This window comes from Pongo abelii, chromosome 4 (assembly GCF_028885655.2).
Source record: "Pongo abelii isolate AG06213 chromosome 4, NHGRI_mPonAbe1-v2.0_pri, whole genome shotgun sequence".
NCBI classification, from domain to species: domain Eukaryota; kingdom Metazoa; phylum Chordata; class Mammalia; order Primates; family Hominidae; genus Pongo; species Pongo abelii.
In genome coordinates, this window is record NC_071989.2 from 37,992,976 (window position 1) to 38,013,939 (window position 20,964).

General features: G+C 37.9%; 1 protein-coding gene across 4 annotated transcripts in view; it reads left to right on the plus strand.

The window, feature by feature from the left end:
• WDR70 (WD repeat domain 70) overlaps positions 1-19,118 on the plus strand; it is a 365,884-nt gene extending 346,766 nt beyond the window's left edge. For 3 of the 4 annotated variants that reach the window (XM_054555494.2, XM_002815513.6, XM_009240650.4), the window contains exon 18: positions 18,928-19,118. In XM_054555494.2, the coding sequence (XP_054411469.1) occupies positions 18,928-19,015 (88 nt within the window). In that variant the 3' untranslated portion in view covers positions 19,016-19,118. Of the gene's footprint in view, positions 1-3,580; positions 3,637-18,927 lie in introns of all 4 variants that reach the window. The other variant, XM_054555493.2, reaches the window with a different exon arrangement.
• Positions 19,119-20,964: the final 1,846 nt, after the last annotated feature.

Here is a 20,964-nt window from a genome sequence, read left to right on the forward strand (position 1 = left end):
ACCAGTTGCTGTAGCACTTTTTATTGTATAATTTAATTTTCCTCATTACATTGAAATGATACCTTTATTATACCTAATGTACTTATGAATTTTAATCAATTTCTGGGTTCTCTGTTCTGTTCTGTCAGTTGGTCTGGCTCTGCAAATGTCAATACCAAACAGTCTTCATTGTTGTAGGGCTGCCTGTTCTCATTATTCTTATGAGAATGTGTCTATCTATTCTTGCAGGTCTCCATGACTTTATTAAGTTATCTAGTAACCTCCCCCTCAAAAATTAATGATGCAGACTTGAGTTATATGTATATATTAATTTAGATAGAATTTATAATATTGGTTCTTTCAAACCGAGAACAGAGTTGTCTTTCTAGTCAACATCACTATATCCCTCAGTAGTACTTTTAAGTTTTCTTCACATAGACCTGTCACATTTCCTTTTAAGTTTATTTTTACTTATTTTATCTTTTTGTGCTGTTGTAAATAGAGTCTTTTCTTACACTAAATTTATAACTTATTTGTTTATGGAAATACTGTGCAGCTACATATATGTGTGTTATTTATATATATTAGTTTTGTATCCAGCTGTTTATTATATTTTTATATATGTTTTAAATAATTTTTTATTCGCTTAGCTTGGAGTGTATAGGTATAAAATTATATGCAAGTAGTAAGTTTACCTCCTCCTTTCCAATTTTTATACCTACTATTTCTTTTTATCTGATTGCATTGACTGCTGCCAGAACAGTTTAAAATAACATCAGTGATAGTGCACATCCTTTTCTCAATTTGAACTTTAACAGGAATGATTCTATTACGTTAAACCTTACAAAATTTTCCTTTTTGTAGGTGAAAAAGTAAAATATCAGCAGTTTTATATTATTCAATCTAATGGTATTTCCACGTAAAATGTGATAATGTTTGAAAACACACAAGATGTTAAGAGAGAATCCAATTCTTTATTTATTCATGCAACAGAGATTTACTGAACACCAACTATGTGTTAGATAATGTTCTAAGTTGTAGGGATACAGTTGTTTTATGGAGCTTATATGCTAATAGAGACAGACACTAAATAAATATATAAATATTACATGGTAATAATGCTAAGAAGAAAACTAAAAGAGGGATATATCCCTTTTATAAAAAGATAAAAGGGGGACATAGATAAAAGAGGGATAAAAGGGGGACATAGAGTAATCAGGTGGAGAAAGGGCGCTATTTTAGATACAGTGGTCAGGGAAGAACGTCTACGAAAGTTACCTTTGACCTGAGTGAAATGAGGGAGTGAGCCATGCAAATACCTAGGGGAAGAGCATCCCATGCAGCAAACACAAGAGGCCTTTGCTGAATTCCTTCATCTCTATGAAAGTGATCATGGAATTTTTCTACTTTGATCTATGAATGGGATGAATTATATTACTAGATTTCCTAACACTGAGCCATCCTGGCATCTTTGATACGACTGTTATATGATTGTAGTTTATTCTTTCTAAGGTGTTAGACTGGCATCCTAAAAATTTTGTATATTTTTCTTTTCTATATGTACCCTCAAACTGTTTTGAATACATTTGAACTTATCTATTTTATAAAGATTTGATAGAATTCACCTGTAAAATGTGAAAGCTTTTGTGGAGTAGAGGGTGAGTAGTAATTCCTTAATTTTTCTCTCTTTTCCATCCCCTCCTGGCAAGTAGTCTATTCAGAGTTTTCTGACTCTTCTGAGGCTGCTTGGTAATTAATATTTTCTTGGACAATCATTCATTCAGATTTTCAACTTTCTTTAAATAAGAATTAATTGAAGCTGAAAGTGTTTTTGTTCACTTTGAAAATATCTAAAGATATTTTTCTGCATTAGAGGTGATTCAGTTATGTTTACACATGAATTCGTGTTAGCATAATAGCAGCTCTGCAAAGTAGGTAGATCAGGTATTGTCATATCCTCACTTTACTTGTGAGGAGGCTGCAGCTTAGAGATCTGCAATTAACAATGACTGAAACTAGAACTAGACATTAGTTCTCTTGATCCCTAATCTAATGAGCTTTCCAGAGGACTGCGCTCTCTTCCTAATACACACCTTTCTGCTGCTGCATTTTGCTATCATCTCTTTGCTTCCACCCAATTTCGTCACCTTGCATTTGTTGCATACTAAGTTCATGGCACTGTCTGTCTGTGGCATGTACTTTGTTAGCTAGGATTGCCGTGCTATTTCTTCTGTGTTCACCTGCTAGAGTATACTGTTTACTGCCAAGTAGCAAAGTATTTGAAAGGAAGCTAATATTTAAAAGGATCTTTTCGTAAAGGTCACCGTAATTGAGAATGTGTGTCTGGTTGGTTTTTTTTCTTCACTGCAATTGACTTCTGTCAGTGATGAAATGAAGATTTATTTACCATATCTCGCTTTATCACAGAAAAGCACAATTAGACATTCCACAAATGTGCCTGCCTACACATGACACATACTCACCAATATCCACTGGTGATGATAACAAAGAGTCTTTGAAGAGTTTACTTTTATAGATTGAGTATTTAAGTTTCATTCCTGGCCCCAGCAATGTAAAAGCCATGAAAATTTTCAAACACAGCAGGATCACAGAGGACTCTTGTTCAGCTACACATAGGCAGATTCAGTTTCAGTTTCTTGTTAGAAGATGCTGCTGGAGGGAGAGAAAAGGAGCTGGCTGGGGAATGGGCAGGATGTAGATCCAGAATGCTATTAGCTTACACATCAGACAAGGATAGATGTGTGTGGGAGCCTGGACCCTGGCCAGCAGCCTGACAGAATGACAGCTCTGTCAACCACGTCACTTTTCTTGCCAGATAGGCTGCCATTATTTGCTGGTTCAGTCAATTTAATTTTCAGTGTGCATATCTTGTCTGATATTGGATATATGAATATGTGTGTATGTATGTGTTAAAATATCATTCCCACCTATAAAGGGTCCATTTAAAGTCATGTTGAGTTGTAGGCAACATTTAAAGAAGCCACTCTGTGAGCAAGTGAAGGTTTATGTGTTATTTGTGTCAGGAAGAATCATAAATGCACAGAGAGAAAATATATTTTTTCCAGAGTTATATTTAGGTGACTAATTGTCACTCTCCACTGTATTCCTGTGTAGAAGCCAATGTTTCTGAAAGTGGTTTTGTGAACTGCCTGCATCAGAGTGTTGTATGTAGTTTTCTTTTTTCTTTTTTTTTTTGCAGGGCGGGGAGTGTTTAAAAATGCAGATTTCTGGACTCCATCCTAAACCAACTCAAGGGGGCTTTGTGGGATTAGGGGTGGGAATCTGAATATTAAGAGGTGCCCTGGGTGATTGTTTTGCACACTAATGTTTGGTAATAGTACAAAAGTAATTATGAAAAACAAGCAACAAATTATTCTGTAATAGTACAAAAGTAATTATGAAAACAACAAATTATTTTCCCTTAAGAAAATTCAAATTTACTGACTAGATTATTTCAATTATAGAAATTCATAGTGAAGAAATATTATTTGCTTAATAAAATTATTTCCTTTAAAAAGTAGCAAGCTGCTATATTGTGTTTAACATATGAATTAATTTACGAAATATATTCTACATACAGCTTTTGGGAAATACATCTATTATATGAAATGAGGAACACCTGATATCCAATGCAAGGTATATAATAATAATGATACTTTTATTTTACTTATACTATGCCAGGCTTGTTTTAAAACTTTATATATATTATTAATTTAATCCTCACAGCAGCCCTGTGAGGCAAGTGTTATTATTGTCCCCATTTTACAGATAAGGAGATTGAGGGTTATAATTTGACCAAAGCCACAGAGGTAGCAGGTGGCAAAATTGGGATTTGAATGCAAGCATTCTGGCTTCAGAATCAAGCCTATAACTGTAACTAAGTACAGTGTACTGCTTTTCGTCATAAAGCAACTGGTAGTAGTTATTAGAAAACTTGAGTGATAGTGAAGCTAAAAGATCATTGTGTGAGCCAGCATGGTGTAACAGAGGGAACACTGGACTAAGAATCAGAAGTCCTGAGATTTAGCTTCAGCTCCGCCACCCCCTGGCGAGTTACCTTCACTGAGGCTGTTTTCCTGACCCATGAAGTTGGGCAGGGCTACACCAATGCCAAGCTTTCGTGCATGTTTTTTAATAGAAATTGTGGCACACAGTTATATATCTTATAAATGGGAACTTATTAAGAGAGTGCTTTGGTGATACCTGGGCTGTCTCAAGCCTGTGTGTTCTTCAAAGATTTCATCTTTGTAACTTGTTTATCCATTTGGTGATAAGGTAGCTAATGGCAATTTTGTAGAATTCTGTTTCTCTTTTCCTGTCTCTTTCTTTGTTTCCTATTTTCACAATTTCCATAGGTCTCAGGTATGTTCTTTTTTCCATCTTCACAGTCTTTGAACTCTCACACATAGCATAATGAGTCAGTATACCCTATTTATGAGCCTGAGATGTGTTTATTTTATAAAATATGATATGTTCATTTCCTGAAGAAAATAGAAAATTCTTTATCTAGAAACATCTTGTTGCCTAGTGTGCCTAATGTTTAAAAAAACAAACAAAAAAAACCCAACTTCGATTAGCTCTTCACCAAAAAAGGAATCATTTCAAGTGGAATTTTTTGGTCAAGGCTTTTATTTAATCTTAATAATTCTGCAATTGTGATGACTGGGTCAGAGTTCATCTGGGCCGTATTCATTCTAACAGGGTTAACAAGTGTGTCAGATTGAAAGTCATGGCTATAATTGACTTTGGCTTTGAGGTTTTCCTTCATAATAAACAATGGGCCCTGAGCCAAAAAAGCTTGTGGTTTATACTCATGTACTGATGACTAAGTAATGCAAGTGATTTCGCTTCATACTTGCTGTATTACCCTGGAGCTCACTTTATGCTTTTTGAATGAATCATATCAGAGGAACATCCATAATTAAAAAGAATTTGACCTGTGGACTTTCCACTGCAGCTGAAAACATTTTGACGACTTCACTCTGGCCTGAGTGCTAGAGAAGGGCCATATAGAAGACATAGGTCAAAGCTTAATCAGAAGAGAAACGACAGTTCTGCTAATACTTTGAATCTCTCACACAAACAATGCACCCCAAAAATGCCCTTTTAGAAGATTGCAGATGGACTCTTTATTCATTACTGGGTGCTCTACACAAAATTCCTCTGGATGGAAGCACTGAAGGTGGGACTCAGTTTCTGTTGAGTTTCTGTTATTTTTCTGCAGCATACAGTTGCTGGAAAAGACTCACTTTGTAAAAATAATCTTGAGAATCAGTTTTTCAAAAAGTAACAAGGGGAAATTTAATCAGCACAAAGTATCAGCTATCCAGAATTTATAGATTTGAGAAAGACATTTGCTTAAGCTTTTCTGTTTGTTTTATGAAATCATATTAACTATTAGTAAATGCAGAGTTACTGAAGCTAAAGCAAAATAAAACAAAAAACCTTTTAGCCTTCCCTTGATTGCTTATTTAATGATTGGCAGCAATGACCATGTTGATGTCTAATCTGCTCTCCTTTTCTTGGTAACTCTAGTAAACAAGTTGACATTTATAATCAAGTGGAAAATGTTTACTCTTCCCCAGATGAGTTACTCAAACTGGAAAATACAAGGTTCACATCAGCCCTCTGTAAGTTTAGGTGTTTAAATTAATTGTCAGAAACATGAGTAAGTGTGGGCCATAAACCAGTATATGGAATAGTCTGGTTAAAGCTGACTTAGTTAAGGTAGATACTTCACTCGTTCTCCAGTGAGGCTTGCTAGATCCCTATTAACCTGTTATATACCCACAGTAATTATATATTTGGCTGAATGGAATGTTCCCCTTACCTAGTCTTCCTTCGAGTCAGTCCCTTTATAGGCTTTTGCTTTGGGCAAGGGAGATAATCTGCCATGAGGCAGTAAGCTTGAGTTGATAATTTCTTGTCTCTTGAGAAATTAGGTATAAAGTTCTGAAAGAATGGTTAGATAGAAGACAAAGAATGGGTAGGTGACAGAATTGCTCTCTGGAAGTGGTGGAATGTATTTCTTGCAATTTGTTTGTGTATTTCTTATGTTGCTGTCATGTTTTTAGTGTCTATTTGATTTGTTGGGTTCTACTCTTTCTTGTGGAAGCACCCACATATACTTTAAGTTCTGGGATACATGTGCAGAACATACAGGTTTGTTACATAGGTATACACGTGCCATGGTAGTTTGCTGTACCCATCAACCCGTCATCTATAATAGGTATTTCTCCTAATGCTATCCCTCCCCCAGCCCCCCATACCCCGACTGGCCTCGGTGCGTGATGTTCCCCTCCCTGTGTCCATGTGTTCTCATTCCAACAGAATATTTCTTAACATCAGTGTACAAATTCCATTTCTTCAAGCAGCCCAGAAAGGAAACCATTTTTGTGGCCAGTGACGATGTAAAATAGAGGGTTTGTTGGTTGTTATTGTTTTTATTTGTTTCCTGTTAGCTTTAAAAGTGGGAATTTGTGGACCAGCTTATAAGTGTTTTCAAATCCATTAACATTTTATCTCTTTGTATCTGTCATTTTACTTTTGCTTGATGTTGTTGATTTATTTTTATAGTAGTTTTCTGTGCCAAGGGCAAATTAGGCCATCCCCCAGGGAAGAAGTCTCCTGGTTCTAGTCCTAACATTGCTAGAGGTTGCCTAATCATCTGTTCCTCATTGTTTTGATAAAGTGGTGACTAAAGAAATCCATTTAAAATGTCCTAGATAGCTCTGAATTGAATTTTTAAAATATTTCTCATATGTGGATTTCTAAACTTTTTCAAAAGAATAACTGCTGGAAATAAATTCAAAGATAAAAATTGCCAAAAAGAAAGAATAGCTACAATGTCTAAAGCTATGATTCTCTCACTATGCTCCTGAACACTGGTGTTCCTTAGGCTTAGTAGAGATGTTCAGTGTGCTAAAGTTTAATAATCTTTTTTTGAAGAATCTAGTCTTTATTCAGCAAACAACACACAGTTTTGAAGGCAGGATGGATTGGAGTTAGAGAAAATTCCTTCTGTGGGCCATACTTTGCTTCACTTCCCCATGCCTAACTCCCCAAAATCAAAGACCACTCCTTTAAGGATGGGCCTGATAGTGCAACCTCAAATTTTATTCTTTCACCCACTCTTCAGTAGCATCATACAGGACCAATTTTTCCAGATATGAGAAATATTTTCCCATAGTTGGAAGAAGCTCATCATACGTAAAAGTTTGTTAAAAAGACAAATTCTTACTCCACAGCCTTGTTTCAAAGCCCTGTTTTTCTCCCTTTGTTGCCAAGCTAGGGAAGGGATGGAGCTCTCAAGAGGTACTGCTCACTGTGGTCCACCAACCAGTGCTGATGAGGTAAATGTAGAATTCAGAGTAACACTTTGGACATTTTATAGCAATTTGATGTATCTGTTGAATCTAATAAAAACCTAGATTTGTATTTTGTAGTCTTTAAATTTTGTTTCTAGAAATATAATATTTGTCTGCAGAGTCCTGGAAATTAGAAAACAAAGACTGGCCCTCCATCACAGATGGTTTGAGAAGCAGTACCCTAGGCACTCCTCTAGGTTGGAGGCTAAGGCCCTCTCCAAGGCACCTCCTTTTTGTCCCAGGAAGGGGATTTGTTCTTCCTTACTCCCAAGCCCAAGAGCTTAGTTCTTTTTTTTTTTTTTTTTAATTTAAAAAGGTCTAATTTTGGTAGAATAAACATGAGATAAAACTTACTATCTTAACCATTTATAAGTATATAGTTCATTAGTGTTAAGTACATTCACATTGTTGTGTAAACTCTCCAGAACTCTTCATCTTGCCAAACTAAAACTCTGTGAAACCAGCTGTCTCCAACCTTTTTGGCACCAGGGACTAGTTTCATGGAAGACAATTTTTCCATGGAATGGGAGTGGTGGGATATGGTTTTGTGATGAAACTGTTCCACCTCAGATCATCAGGCATTAGATTCTCATAAGGAGCACACAACCTAGATCCCTCACATGTGCAGTTCACAATAGGATTTGTGCTCCTTTGAGAATCTAATGCTGTCACTGATCTTACAGGAGGTGGAGCTCAGGTGGTAATGCTCACTCGCCCACTGCTCATCTTACGCTGGGCAGCCCAGTTCCTAACAGGCCATGGACCAATAGCAGTCTGGGGGTTGGGGACCCCTGCATTAAACAACTCTCCATTTCACCCTCCACGCAGTTTCTGGTAACCACCATTCTACTTTTTAACTCTATGGATTTGACTACTCTAGGTACCTCATATAAGTGGAATCAAACAGTTTTTGTCTTTCTGTGACTGGCCAATTTCACTTAGCATACTCTCTTCAGGGTTCATCTGTATTACAGCATGTTATCAGAATTTCCTTCCTTTTTCAGGATGAATAATATTCCATTTATTTATATACCATATCTTGCTTATCTATCAATGGATAGTTGAGTTGCTTCTACTCTTTGGCTCTTGTGAATAATGCTGCCATGAGCAAATATCTCTTTATGTTTTCAGTTTTGGAGGGTATGTACCCAGAAATGGAATTGCTGGATCACATGGCAGTTCTATTTTTAATTTTTTGAGGAACCACTACACTGTTTTCCGTAGCGTCTGTGCCATTTTACATTACTATCTATAGCATGCAAAGGTTCCAGTTTCTCTGCATCCTGGCCAATACTTGTTATTATCTGTGTGTGTTTTTTTTTTCCCCAACAGTAGCCATTCTTGTAGTGAGGTGGTATCTCATTGTGGTTTAGGTCTGCACTTCCCTAATTATTAATGATATTGAGCATCTTTTCACGCACTTTCTGGCTATTTGTGTATCTTTGGAGAAATGCCTATTCCAGTTCTTTGCCTATTTAAAAAATTTTTGTTGTTGTTGTTGTTGTAGGAGTTCTTTATATATTGTGGATATTAATCCTTTGTCAGGTATACAATTTGCAAACATTTTCTCCCGTTCTGCCTTTTCACTCTGTCAGTTGTGTCCTTTGAAGCACAGAAGTTTTTAATTTTGATGTAGTCCAGTTTACCTACTTTATTCTTCTGTTGTCTGTGCTTTTGGAATCATATCCAAGAAATCATTGCCAAATCTAATGTCTGTGTTTTCTTCTATGAGTTATATAGTTTTATCTCTTATGGTTAGGTCTTTGATCCATTTTGAGGTAATTTTTGTGTATGGTATAAGTTGAGGTTCTAACTTTCTTGTATGTGGATATACACTTTTGCCAACACCAGGTGTTGATGGGAACCGAGTTCTTATTCTCAATTATTCTCCTACCTGACCAACAGAATGAAAAAACAGGTAGTAAACAAGCATTGGGAAAATTGCCAGGAAAATTTAGAGTTTATTGCCTTGGTTTTTCCAATTTGGGGAAAGGAGACCATTACAACTTTCAAGTTAGATGTCATGCCTTGAAATATCACATGAAATATTATGGGCAGGGCCAAGATGGCCAACTCAAAGCAGCGGTGTTCAGAGGCTCCTATTGGAAAAAAACATAATAAGCATGTGAATCCTTCACCAGCAACCAAGGTATCCAGGTTCTCTCATCAAAATTGACTAGAAGGCTGATGTGTCCCACAGAAGGAAGGGCAATGTGGTGCAGCAACCCACCTGAGAGCCACACGGGGAAGGGGAACCCCCCTCCCCCCAGCTAAGGGAGGCGGTGAGTGAACATGCTATCCAGCTGGGGAAACTGCTTTTCCCATGGAACTGTGCAACCCACGGATCAGAAGATCCCACTTGCAGACCCAGGCCACCAGGGCCTAGCATCCCAACCCTGGAATGTGCAGATGTGCAGATTCTTACAGCCTTTTAGCTGGAATCTGCTTAAGCCTACCGAATTCCCAGGGAAAGGGGTGACCAGCACTGGCTATGGCTGTCTGCTATTTGGCTCCTTGGGGGAGGGGCAGCAGCTAGCACTGGGACTAGCAACTGCCTAACACGCTAAGCTCTCTGGGTGGGGGAAGGGCAGCACCCATTTCTATAACTCCAGGCTGCGTTTTTCCCCTGCTGGAGCCAGGAAGGCTGGACGGCTTGGTCCCAAGACTTGTCCCCACAGCCCAACACGCCGGCTGTGGCATTCTGTGGCTAGCGTGCCTCTTCAGGTCTAACCCTGACCTATTCTTCCTCAGTGGTCATGGCTTCCCTGCAGGATCTCCAATAACTCCAGGCAGAGGCTCAGGGACAGAATTGGGATCTCCCTGGGCCTGAGTCCCTAGCAGGAGGGGTGGCCTTAGTCTCTGCAGACCAACAGACTTTGCCTTTTCTCCTGGTAGTTCTGAGGAATCCGGGCAGCCCAGACGAGTGGGTTTCCCCCCAGCGAAACACACCCTCTCCACCAAGGGACAAAATGCTTCATTAAATGGGTCCTGCTCCCCATGCCATCCAACTGGGTGAGACCCTCCAACAGAGATTGTCAGACACCCTATACAAGAGCAATCCTACTGGCATCAGGTTGGTGCCCCGTGAGGTTAGAGGTCCCAGAAGAAGGAGGAGGCACCCACCTTGGCTGCCCTCCAGCCTCCTTGAGTGACATCTCCAGGCGTGGGAGCAAATCAGATGAATGGGGCCTGAAGTGAACCCCCAGCAAACTGCAGCAGCTCTAGAGAAGAGTAGCCCTGATTATTGAAAGAAAAACAAGCAGAAAGTGACAACAACAGCATCAACAACAACAAAAAGACCCCACAAAAACCCCATCCAAGGGTCAGTAGCCTCAAAGACCGAAACTAGACAAACTCATGAAGATGAAAAAGAGTCAACAAAAAAATGCTGAAAACCCACAAGGCCAGAGTGCCTCTTCTTCTCCAAATGATTGCATCATCTCTCCATTAGGGGCACAGAACTGGATGGAGGATCAGATGGACAAATTGACAGAGGTAAGCTTCAGAAAATGGATAATAAAAAACTATGATGAGCTAAAGGAGCATGTCCTTACCCAATGCAAAGAAGCTAAGAAGCTTGATAAAATGTTGGAGGAGGAATTGCTAAACTAGAATAACCAGTTTAGAGAGGAACATAAACGACCTGATGGAGCTGAAAAACACAGCACAAGAACTTTGTGAAGCATACACAAATATCAACAGCCAAATCAACCAAGCAGAAGAAAGGATATCAGAGTTTGAAGCCCACCTTACTGAAATAAGACACGCAGACAAGAATAGAGAAAAAAGAATGAAAAAGAATGAACAAAACCTCCAAGAAATATGGGACTTCATTAAAAAAATGAACCTATGATTGATTGAGGTACCAGAAGAAGATGGGGAGAATGGAAACAAGCTGGAAAACACACTTCAGGATATTTTCCAGGAGAACTTCCCCAACCTAGCAAGACAGGCCAACATGCAAATTCAGGAAATACAGAGAACACCACTGAGATATTCCATGAGAAGATCAACCCCAAGACACTTAATCACTAGATTCTCCAAGGTCGATCTGTTAAGGTCAGCCAGAGAGAAAGGCCAGGTCACCTACAAAGGGAGGGAAGTCCATCAGACCAACAGCAGACTTCTCAGCAGAAGCTCTACAAGCCAGAAGAGATTGCGGGCCAATATCCAACATTCTTAAAGGAAAGAATTTTCAACCCAGAATTTCATATCCAGCCAAACTAATAAGCTTCATAAGCGAAGGAGAAATAAAATCCTTTCCAGACAAGCAAATGCTGAGGGATTTTGTTACCATGAGGCCTGCACTGCAAGAGCTCCTGAAAGAAGCACTAAATATGGAAAGGAAAAACCAATACCAGCCACTGCAAAAACACACCAAAATATAAAAACCACTGACACCACGAAGAAACTGCATCTAGTGTGCAAAGTAACCAAATAGCATCATGATGACAGGATTGAATTCACACGTAACAATACTAACCTTAAATGTAAATGGGCTAAATGTCCCAATTAAAAGATAGACACAGACTGGCAAATTGGATAAGGAGTCAAGATCCATTGGTGTGCTGTATTCAGGAGCCCCATCTTATGTGCAAAGACACACACAGGCTCAAAATAAAGGGACGGAGGAAAATCTACCAAGTAAATAGAAAGCAAAAAAAGCAGGAGTTGCAATCCTAGTCTCTGACAAAACAGACTGTAAACCAACAAAGATCAAAAAAGGCAAAGAAGGGCATTGCGTAATGGTAAAGGGAACAATTCAACAAGAAGAGCTAACTATTCTGAATATATATGTACCCAATACAGGAGCACCCAGATTCATAAAACAAGTTCTTAGGGACCTACAAAGAGACTTAGACCCCCACACATTAATAGTGGGAGACTTTAACACTCCACTGTCAGTAGTAGATCAACGAGACAGAAAATTAACAAGGAAATTCAGGACTTGAACTTAGCTCTCGGTCAAATGGACCTAGTAGACGTCTACAGAACTCTCTACCCCAAATCAGCAAAATATACATTCTTCTCATTTCCACATGGCACTTATTCTAAAATCGACCACATAATTGGAAGTAAAACACTCCTCAGCAAATGCAAAAGAACTGAAATAATAACAACAGCCTCTCAGACCTCAGTGCAGTCAAATTAGAACTCACAATTAAGAAACTCACTCAAAACCACATAATTTCATGGAAATTGAATAACCTGCTCCTTAATGACTCCTGGATAGATAGTGAAATTAAGGCAGAAATAAAGAAGTTCTTTGAAACCAATGAGAACAAAGAGACAATGTTCCAGAATCTCTGGGACACCACTAAAGCAGTATTAAGAGGGAAATTTCTAGCACTAAATGCCCACATTAGAAAGTTAGAAAGATCTCAAATCGACACCCTAACATCACAATTAAAAGAGCCAGAGCAGCAAGAGCAAACTAATCCAAAAGCTAGAAGACAATAAATAACTAAGAGAAGAATTGAAGGAGATAGGGACATGAAAAACCCTCCAAAAAATCAACAAATCCAGGAGCTGGTGTTTTGAAAACATTAACAAAATAGATAAACTGCTAGCTAGACTAATAAGAAGAGAGAGAAGAATCAAATAGATGCAATAAAAAATAATAAAAGGGATATCACCACTGACCCCACAGAAATACAAACTACCATCAGAGAATACTATGAACACCTCTAAGCAAATAAACTAGAAAATCTAGAAGAAATGGACAAATTCCTGGACACATACACCCTCCCAAGACTAACCCAGAAAAAAGTAGAATCCCTGAGTAGACCAATAACAAGTTCTGACATTGAGGCCTATCAACTAGAAAAAGCCCACAACCAGACGATTCACAGCCAAATTCTACCGGAAGTACAAAGAGAAGCTGGTACCATTCCTTCTGAAACTATTCCAAACAACTGAAAAGGAGGGACTCCTCCCTAACTCATTTTATGAAGCCAGCATGATCTTGATACCAAAACCAGGAAGATAAACACACACAAAAAAGAAAACTTCAGGCCAATGTCCCTGATGAACATTGATGCAAAAATCCTCAATAAAATACTGCCAAACCGAACCCAGCAGCACATCAAAAAACTTAATCCATGTCATCGAGTCAGCTTCATCCCTGGGATGCAAGGCTGGTTCAACATACGTAAATCAATAAACATAATCCATCACATAAACAGATCCAAAGACAAAAACCAAAAACATATTTACAAGAAAAAAACAACCCCATCAAAAAGTGGGCAAAAGATAATCAACAGATACTTCTCAAAAGAAGACATTTACGTGGCCAACAAACGTATGAAAAGAAGCTCAACATCACTGATCATCAGAGAAATGCAGATAAAACCACGAGATACCATCTCACGCCAGTCAGAATGATGATTATTAAAAAGTCAGGAAGAATAAATGCTGGGAGGCTGTGGAAAAATAGGAACATTTTGATTATCTCAATAGATGCAGAAAAGGCCTTAGATAAAATTCAACACCCCTTCATTTTAAAAACTGTCAATAAGCTAGGTATTGATGGAACATATCTCAAAATAACAAGAGCTATTTAAGACAAACCCACAGCCAATATTACACTGAATGGGCAAAAGCCAAAAGCATTCCCTTTGAAAACTGATACAAGACAAGGATGCCCTCTCTCACTACTCCTATTCAATGTAGTATTGGAAATTCTGGCTGGGGCAATCAGGCAAGAGGTATTCAGATAGGAAGAGAGGAAGTCAAGTTGTCTCTGTTTGCAGATGACATGATTTTATATTTAGAAAACCTCATCATCTCAACCTAAAAACTTCTTGAACTGATAAGCAACTTCAGCAAAGTCTCAAGATACAAAATCATTGTGCAAAAATCACAAGTATTCCTTTACACCAACAATAGACAAGCAGAGAGCCAAATCATGAATGAACTCCCATTCACAGTTGCTACAAAGAGAATAAAATACCTAGGAATACAGCTAACAAGGGATGTGAAGAACCTCTTCAAGGAGAACTACAAACCACTGCTCAAGGAAATTAAGAGAGGACACAAACAAGTGGAAAAACATTCCATCCTCATGAATAGGAAGAATCAATATGGTGAAAATGGCCATACTGCCCAAAGTAATTTATAGATTCAATGCTATTGCTGTCAAACTACCATTGACATTCTTCACAGAATTAGAAAAAACTATTTTAAATTTCATATGGAATCAAAGAAGAACCCCGTATAGCCAAGACAATCCTAAGCAAAAAGAACAAAGCTAGAGGCATCACGCTACTTGACTTTAAACATACTACAAGGTTACAGTAACCAAAACAGCATGGTACTGGTACCAAAACAGACATACAGACCAATGGAGCAGAACAGAGGCCTCAGAAACCTACACATCTACAACCATCTGATCTTCGACAAACCTGACAAAGACAAGCAATGGGGAAAGGATCTCCTATTTAGTAAATGGTGCTGGGAAAACTGGCTAGCCATATGCAGAAAGCTGAAACTGGACCCCTTCCTTATACCTTATACAAGAATTAACTGAAGATGGATTAAAGACTTAAATGTAAAATTCCAAACCATAAAAACCCTAGAAGAAAACCCAGGCAATACTATTCCTAGGATATAGGCATGGGCAAATACTTCATGACAAAAATGTCAAAAGCTATTTTAACAAAAGCCAAAATTGACAAATGGGATCTAATTAAACTTAGAGAGCTTCTGCACAGCAAAAGAAACTATCATCAGAGTTAACAGGCAACCTACAGAATGGGAGAAAATTTTTGCAATCTACCCATCTGACAAAGGTCTAATATCCAGAATTTACAAGGAACTTAAACATATTTACAAGAAGAAAACCCATCAAAAAGTGGGCAAAGGATATGAACAGATACTTCTAAAAGGAAGTCATTTATGCAGCCAAGAAACATGAAAAAAAGCTCAACATCACTGATCACCAGAGAAATGCAAATCAAAACCACAATGAGATACCACCTCACGCCAGTGAGAATGGCGATTATTAAAAAGTCAGGAAACAATAGATGCTGGCAAGGCTGTGGAGAAATAGGAACACTTTTACACTGTTGGTGGGAATGTAAATTAGTTCAACCATTGAGGTAGACAGTATGGCGATTCCTCAAGGATCTAGAACCAGAAATACCATTTGACCCAGCAATCCCATTACTGGATATATACCCAAAGGAATATAAATCATCCTGCTCTAAAGACACATGCACACGTATGTTTATTGCAGCACTGTTTACAATAGCAAAGACATGGAACTAACCCAAATGCCCGTCAGTGATAGATTGGATAAAGAAGTATAGTATTCCATGTGGAATACTATACAGTCATAAAAAGGAATGAGATCTGTCCTTTGCAGGGACATGGATGAAGCTGGAAGCCATCATCCTCAGCAAACTAACACAGGAACAGAAAACCAAACGCCTCATGTTCTCACTCATAAGTGGGAGTTGAACATTGAGAACACATGAACACAGAGAGGGGAACACCACACACCAGGGCCTTTTGGAGGTTGGGGTGTGAGGGAAAGGAACTTAGAGGACAGGTCATGCAGCAAACCACCATGGCACGTGTATACTGATGTAACGAACCTGCACGTTCTGCACATGTATCCTGTTTTTTTTAAGAAGAAAAAAATATTATACATACATATAATGTGGACATTTTGCTGGCAACATTATGATTAGTTCAAAAGTAGAAATTAAATGTCATGGAGTTTTGCAAAAAGGACTTTGATGTTTAACTGTCTTACCTTCCAAACAACTTAATATTCCCTACATTTTAATTCCTAGTGGGGACCAAGGAAACTGTTGTGATCTAGTGATTGGAAATGACAGTTGAAGTGACCCTGATGCAAACATTTACTCAATGAATTAACTGAGTTCAATACTAGGTGAAAAAAAAAAAAAAACAAAACGCAATATCTCCTTTGAAAAACAAATATTTGTCCTTTTTCTTTTCTCGTGGCTGCTAGGAAATTCAGTGCTAAGTTTAATGCTCAATTACCCTTTCATTCCTTGGTTCTTTATTTTCTACCAATTTGTTTTGTTTTTAGTTTCTTTACAAATCAACTTTATTGAGGTACAATTTACATACAATAAAATACAAAATGTACCCATTTCAAGTTTTGACAAATGCATACACCTGTTAATCACCATTTCAGTCAAGATTATAGAACATTTCCATCCCACCAAAACATCCTCTCATGCCTCTTTCTAGATGTTGTTATGTAGTTTTGTTGATTCCGTGCCCTTTAATGTTAGCCATCAACCTCCTACAGATACTTTTGGAAGTAGGTGGAATATTAAAAAGACTAATATCTTAGCTGGGCATGGTGACTCATGCCTGTAATCCCAGCACTTTGGGAGGCCAGGATGGGCAGATTGCTTGAGGCCAGGCACTTGAGACCAGCCTGGGCAACATGAGCAAGACCATGTCTCTGCAAAAAAATAAAAAAATTGATCAGACATGGTGGTGCACATCTGCAGTCCTAGCTACTGGGGAGGCTGAGGCAGGAGGATCACTTGAGCCCGGAAGTTCAGTTACATTGAGCTATGATTGTGCCACTGCACTCTAGCCTAGGTGACAGAGAAAGACTCTGTCTCTAAAAAAAGAGTGATACGGTTTGGCTGTGTCCCCACCCAAATCTCATCTTGAATTGTAGCTCCCATAATTCTCACATCATGGGAAGGACCTAGTGGGAAGTAATTTCCCATGCTGTTGCTGTGATGGTGAATCTCACAAGATCTGATGGTTTTACAAAGGGCAGTTCCCCTGCATACACTCTCTTGTCTGCTGCCATGTAAGACATAACTTTGCTCCTCATTTGCCTTACACCATGATTATTAGGCCTCCCCAGGCAGGTGTAACTGTGAGTCCATTAAACCTCTTTTATAAATTACCTAGTCTCAGATATGTCTTTATTAGCAGCGTGAGAACAGTCTGATACAGAGAATAACCCCTTAAATGAAATAGCCTTTTCAGACTCTACATTTCTTCCTGTAATTTGCCATTTAATTTCCTTCTTTATATCCAAGAAACTAGATTGCAATTTCTTAGTACTTAAATCTCATTACAACTAACATTGATGAGCTGGTGTCCTACGAAGCATTGTCAGATGTCCTTGGAAGACCTTGTTCCTTTTTTTCCCACTGAGAAGTTAAATATCTAATTCAAAGGATTTTTTAACCTGGACAAATTTGTTCTTGAACAGGTTTATCCATACCTAACTGGTCAGCATCTTTGCCAGAAGATGAAATATGTAATAAGCACCAATTGCCTTGTTGTAGCATGTTAGAAAGCCAGTTAGGAATTCAGCAACTTATGGCCTATCAAAACCTGTAGCTGCTTTTTGAAATTTAAGAGCTGTGACCTGTTTATAGATATCATAGCAGTGTCTTAAAGTGACAAGAAGTTTAACCAACTGGGTTGTGTGTGGGGACAGCTTGGGCTCTAGGTAGGTGTGTGAGGTAACTGGAGAGACAAGAATAATGATCAGCTTATTCACGAGAAATTCTAGTACATGACTCATGTCAGACAACATCAGCATGAGTTGTGGATGGTTTATGCTTCTTCCCCAGGATAATAAAAAAGCAGCAAGAGGTAATATAAAGTTTATCCTGGTTTTCTTGCCAAATAAAAGGAATTATAGTTGTCATTATTTTTACCATTCTGGAATTACGTGGATATAATGATTCTAAATGAAAATACAAGCCGAAATATATAACCTGCAGATGTGCTTTAATGTTTCTTCATAATGCGATAGAGCTGTTTTTTAAAATAAAATCAGAGTTAGCATGACCAAAAGGGGCAGACATTATAACCACTTGACATTTTCTTGGAGATATTTCTTATGTGAGTAGTGTGAAAAGGGATGTCATTGAACCAGGTATGTTTACAAAGCACAGAAAGTCTTTGTGCAGATTGCTTGATGTGTGTGGCAGTATTACAGCCATGTATCAGTGGTGTATCCTAAAGCACTTGGCATTTCCATGCATTGGGCTGAGTGTAGGAATGCAGGGGATATTCATTTGTTTACTTTGGTTTTTATTTTTGCAGGCTCAAATTCATTAGATAAGAAAACTAACTCATATTTTCCCATTTATGTGTACTATAAACACATATTTGCACTACAGAAGCCTAGGAACAACTCAGAGATCTTAATAAATGGTCTTAATAAAGATCATGTAGATTCTTGCTTGGTGACTGTAGTTTGTTCTTCCATATGGTCCAGTTACCCAGAGTTTCAGGTGGAGGGTGCTTAGGATGGGTGAAGTTCCACTGAATTTGATGCATTTTCATTTTATTTAAGGAAAGAACAGTGTGTACAGTCTGCCACAGAGGGTAAATCTTTAAAAGAATCTTTGGCTCTTTTCCTGACCATAATTAAATTTCCATTGTCTTTTTCTTTGCCAGAAGTTTAATGATTTATATTTAATAATTGAGTTGTAATTTATGCCCCACGTTTGCTCCCACTTGATGAAGGAAGCAAAATCTAATGTAACAAATACTTTCTGACTAAATTTTTCCTTCTCTTCTTTAATTTTTCTTTTAGGACTCAGCCCAAAACCATGTTTGCCCAAGTTGAATCTGATGATGAGGAAGCAAAGAATGAGCCAGAATGGAAAAAACGTAAAATTTGAAGAATCTCATTTGAGAGCTGTTTGCATGAGTGGGAGGGATATGGGACAGGTTTTAGGGTTTTTTTTTCTTATGCTCATGAAATTAAAAATTCATTTTTATGAACAGGTTTTGTCCTTTGCGTTATTGAACTGGTCAAAAGTTTGGTGGCTAAGCTTCACTAAAATTGTGCTTAAATTTTCTTACCTGCAACTATTAAACTGATTACAGATAAACAAGAAACAGATTCTTAGTCTATTACAAGTACTTTAGGTATTTGGAAACTTTATTCAACAATTATTGGTCTTGTCCAGATTCTCATAACCTTAGAGAGGAAAATGTACATTAAGATGTGCATCTGTCTGTAGCAATTCTAGGAACATAATATAGAAATAGAGATCAAAAAGTTTAATGTTTCTATATAATTTCACAACAGTTGTTTACATGACTGTAAATAATTAGGCTGAGTTCAAACCAAATACATTGCCATACTGGGAAAGAACATGTATCTCATTATCCTTCAACAGCAGAATACAGTGGTTAGGAGTTAGGAGTGGGCTTTGAAGTCAGACTCGTGGATTCAAGTCCTGGCTTTGCTCTTTACTTCTGGGTCATCTTAAGAGAGTTATTTAACTTTTCTTTTCTAGCCTCAGATGATGAAATAGTACCTACTTTGCAGGTTTGTCGGAAGAACTAAATGGGGCATGCCTCACAGAGCATTTAGTACGTACCTGGTACACAGTAAATGTATACCAAATATTTGCTATTTTAAAATAGGGCTAATATTTACTTTGCTTGATTTTTATCAGTATTAAATTAGAAAGGCATAGAAATGCTTTGTAAATGTAAAGACTAAACAGAAGACATTAAAAATTATTCTAAAAAATCATTGTGCTTTTGTGACTAAAAACTAAAACAAAAGTTGGCAGTTTGTCCAAAATAATAATGCATTGATAGAATAAATTCTGTGCATTGGTTTCACACAGACATGGGGTAGTTTTTGCATGGTAAATAGTCCCCTCTAGACAGGTTTTTTAGGACTTGCCTTCTCCTGCTCTCATTTGTTCTAGTGATTTCAATAATTATAAAAATGCATGATGATCCCAAAAGTATATCAGAAAACTCCTGGTTTTACAGGCTTCACGTACCCACACCTGCTTCCCAAAAAATATTTTTAAAAAATCAGTTGTACTCAACACAACTCCCTTGTCTCTGCAGATTCTGAGGTGGCAGTGGGCATTTTTTTATAGATAAATCCTTAAAAACTTCATTCTCATACACTTTCTCAGTCCTTCCTTCCTACCCCCATCCTCATCCTATTCCCCTTCTCTTGTGACTCAGACTATAGGTAATAGGTAAAAAGAAAGAACTAACATTTGCTGAGTGTCTGCTACATAATGAGTACTATCCCAAGCTCTTTACTTGTGTTAGCTGATTTAATCCTCACAAAAACCCTATGAGTAGGTAAAATTGCTAAACCCATTTTCCAGATGAGGCAAAAGAGATTCAATATGTCAAATCATATGTCTGAGGTCACAGCCTGGGAGGGCTGCATGACAGCACCCAAGATCTCTAAACATCAGTAATTAACAAATGGCCCCAAGTTTTCTATTCCTTTTGAAAAACGCTTCATTCAGAATCAATTACAGACCAATATTTTGTTCCAGCTGCTTAGAATGTATAAATTCATTACTTCTTGAATAAAATTTACTGAAAGCATCTCACATTTTCCCCCATCTTAACATAAACATTGCACCATATGGAAGTATTCGTCTTGTACAGCCAAAAGTTGCAGTGGCGGGTTGGCGGAGGAATAAAAACGATCATAGTCGTCTTGGCGGAGTCAGCTATGATGTAAGGGGAGAGAAAGGCAAATTTCGCACGAAGATGATTTTCTCATCGTTACGCACAACACAAGTGGGCCTTTTCATATTTGAGAGGATCTGTCTCACTCTAGAGAGTTTTATAAAGA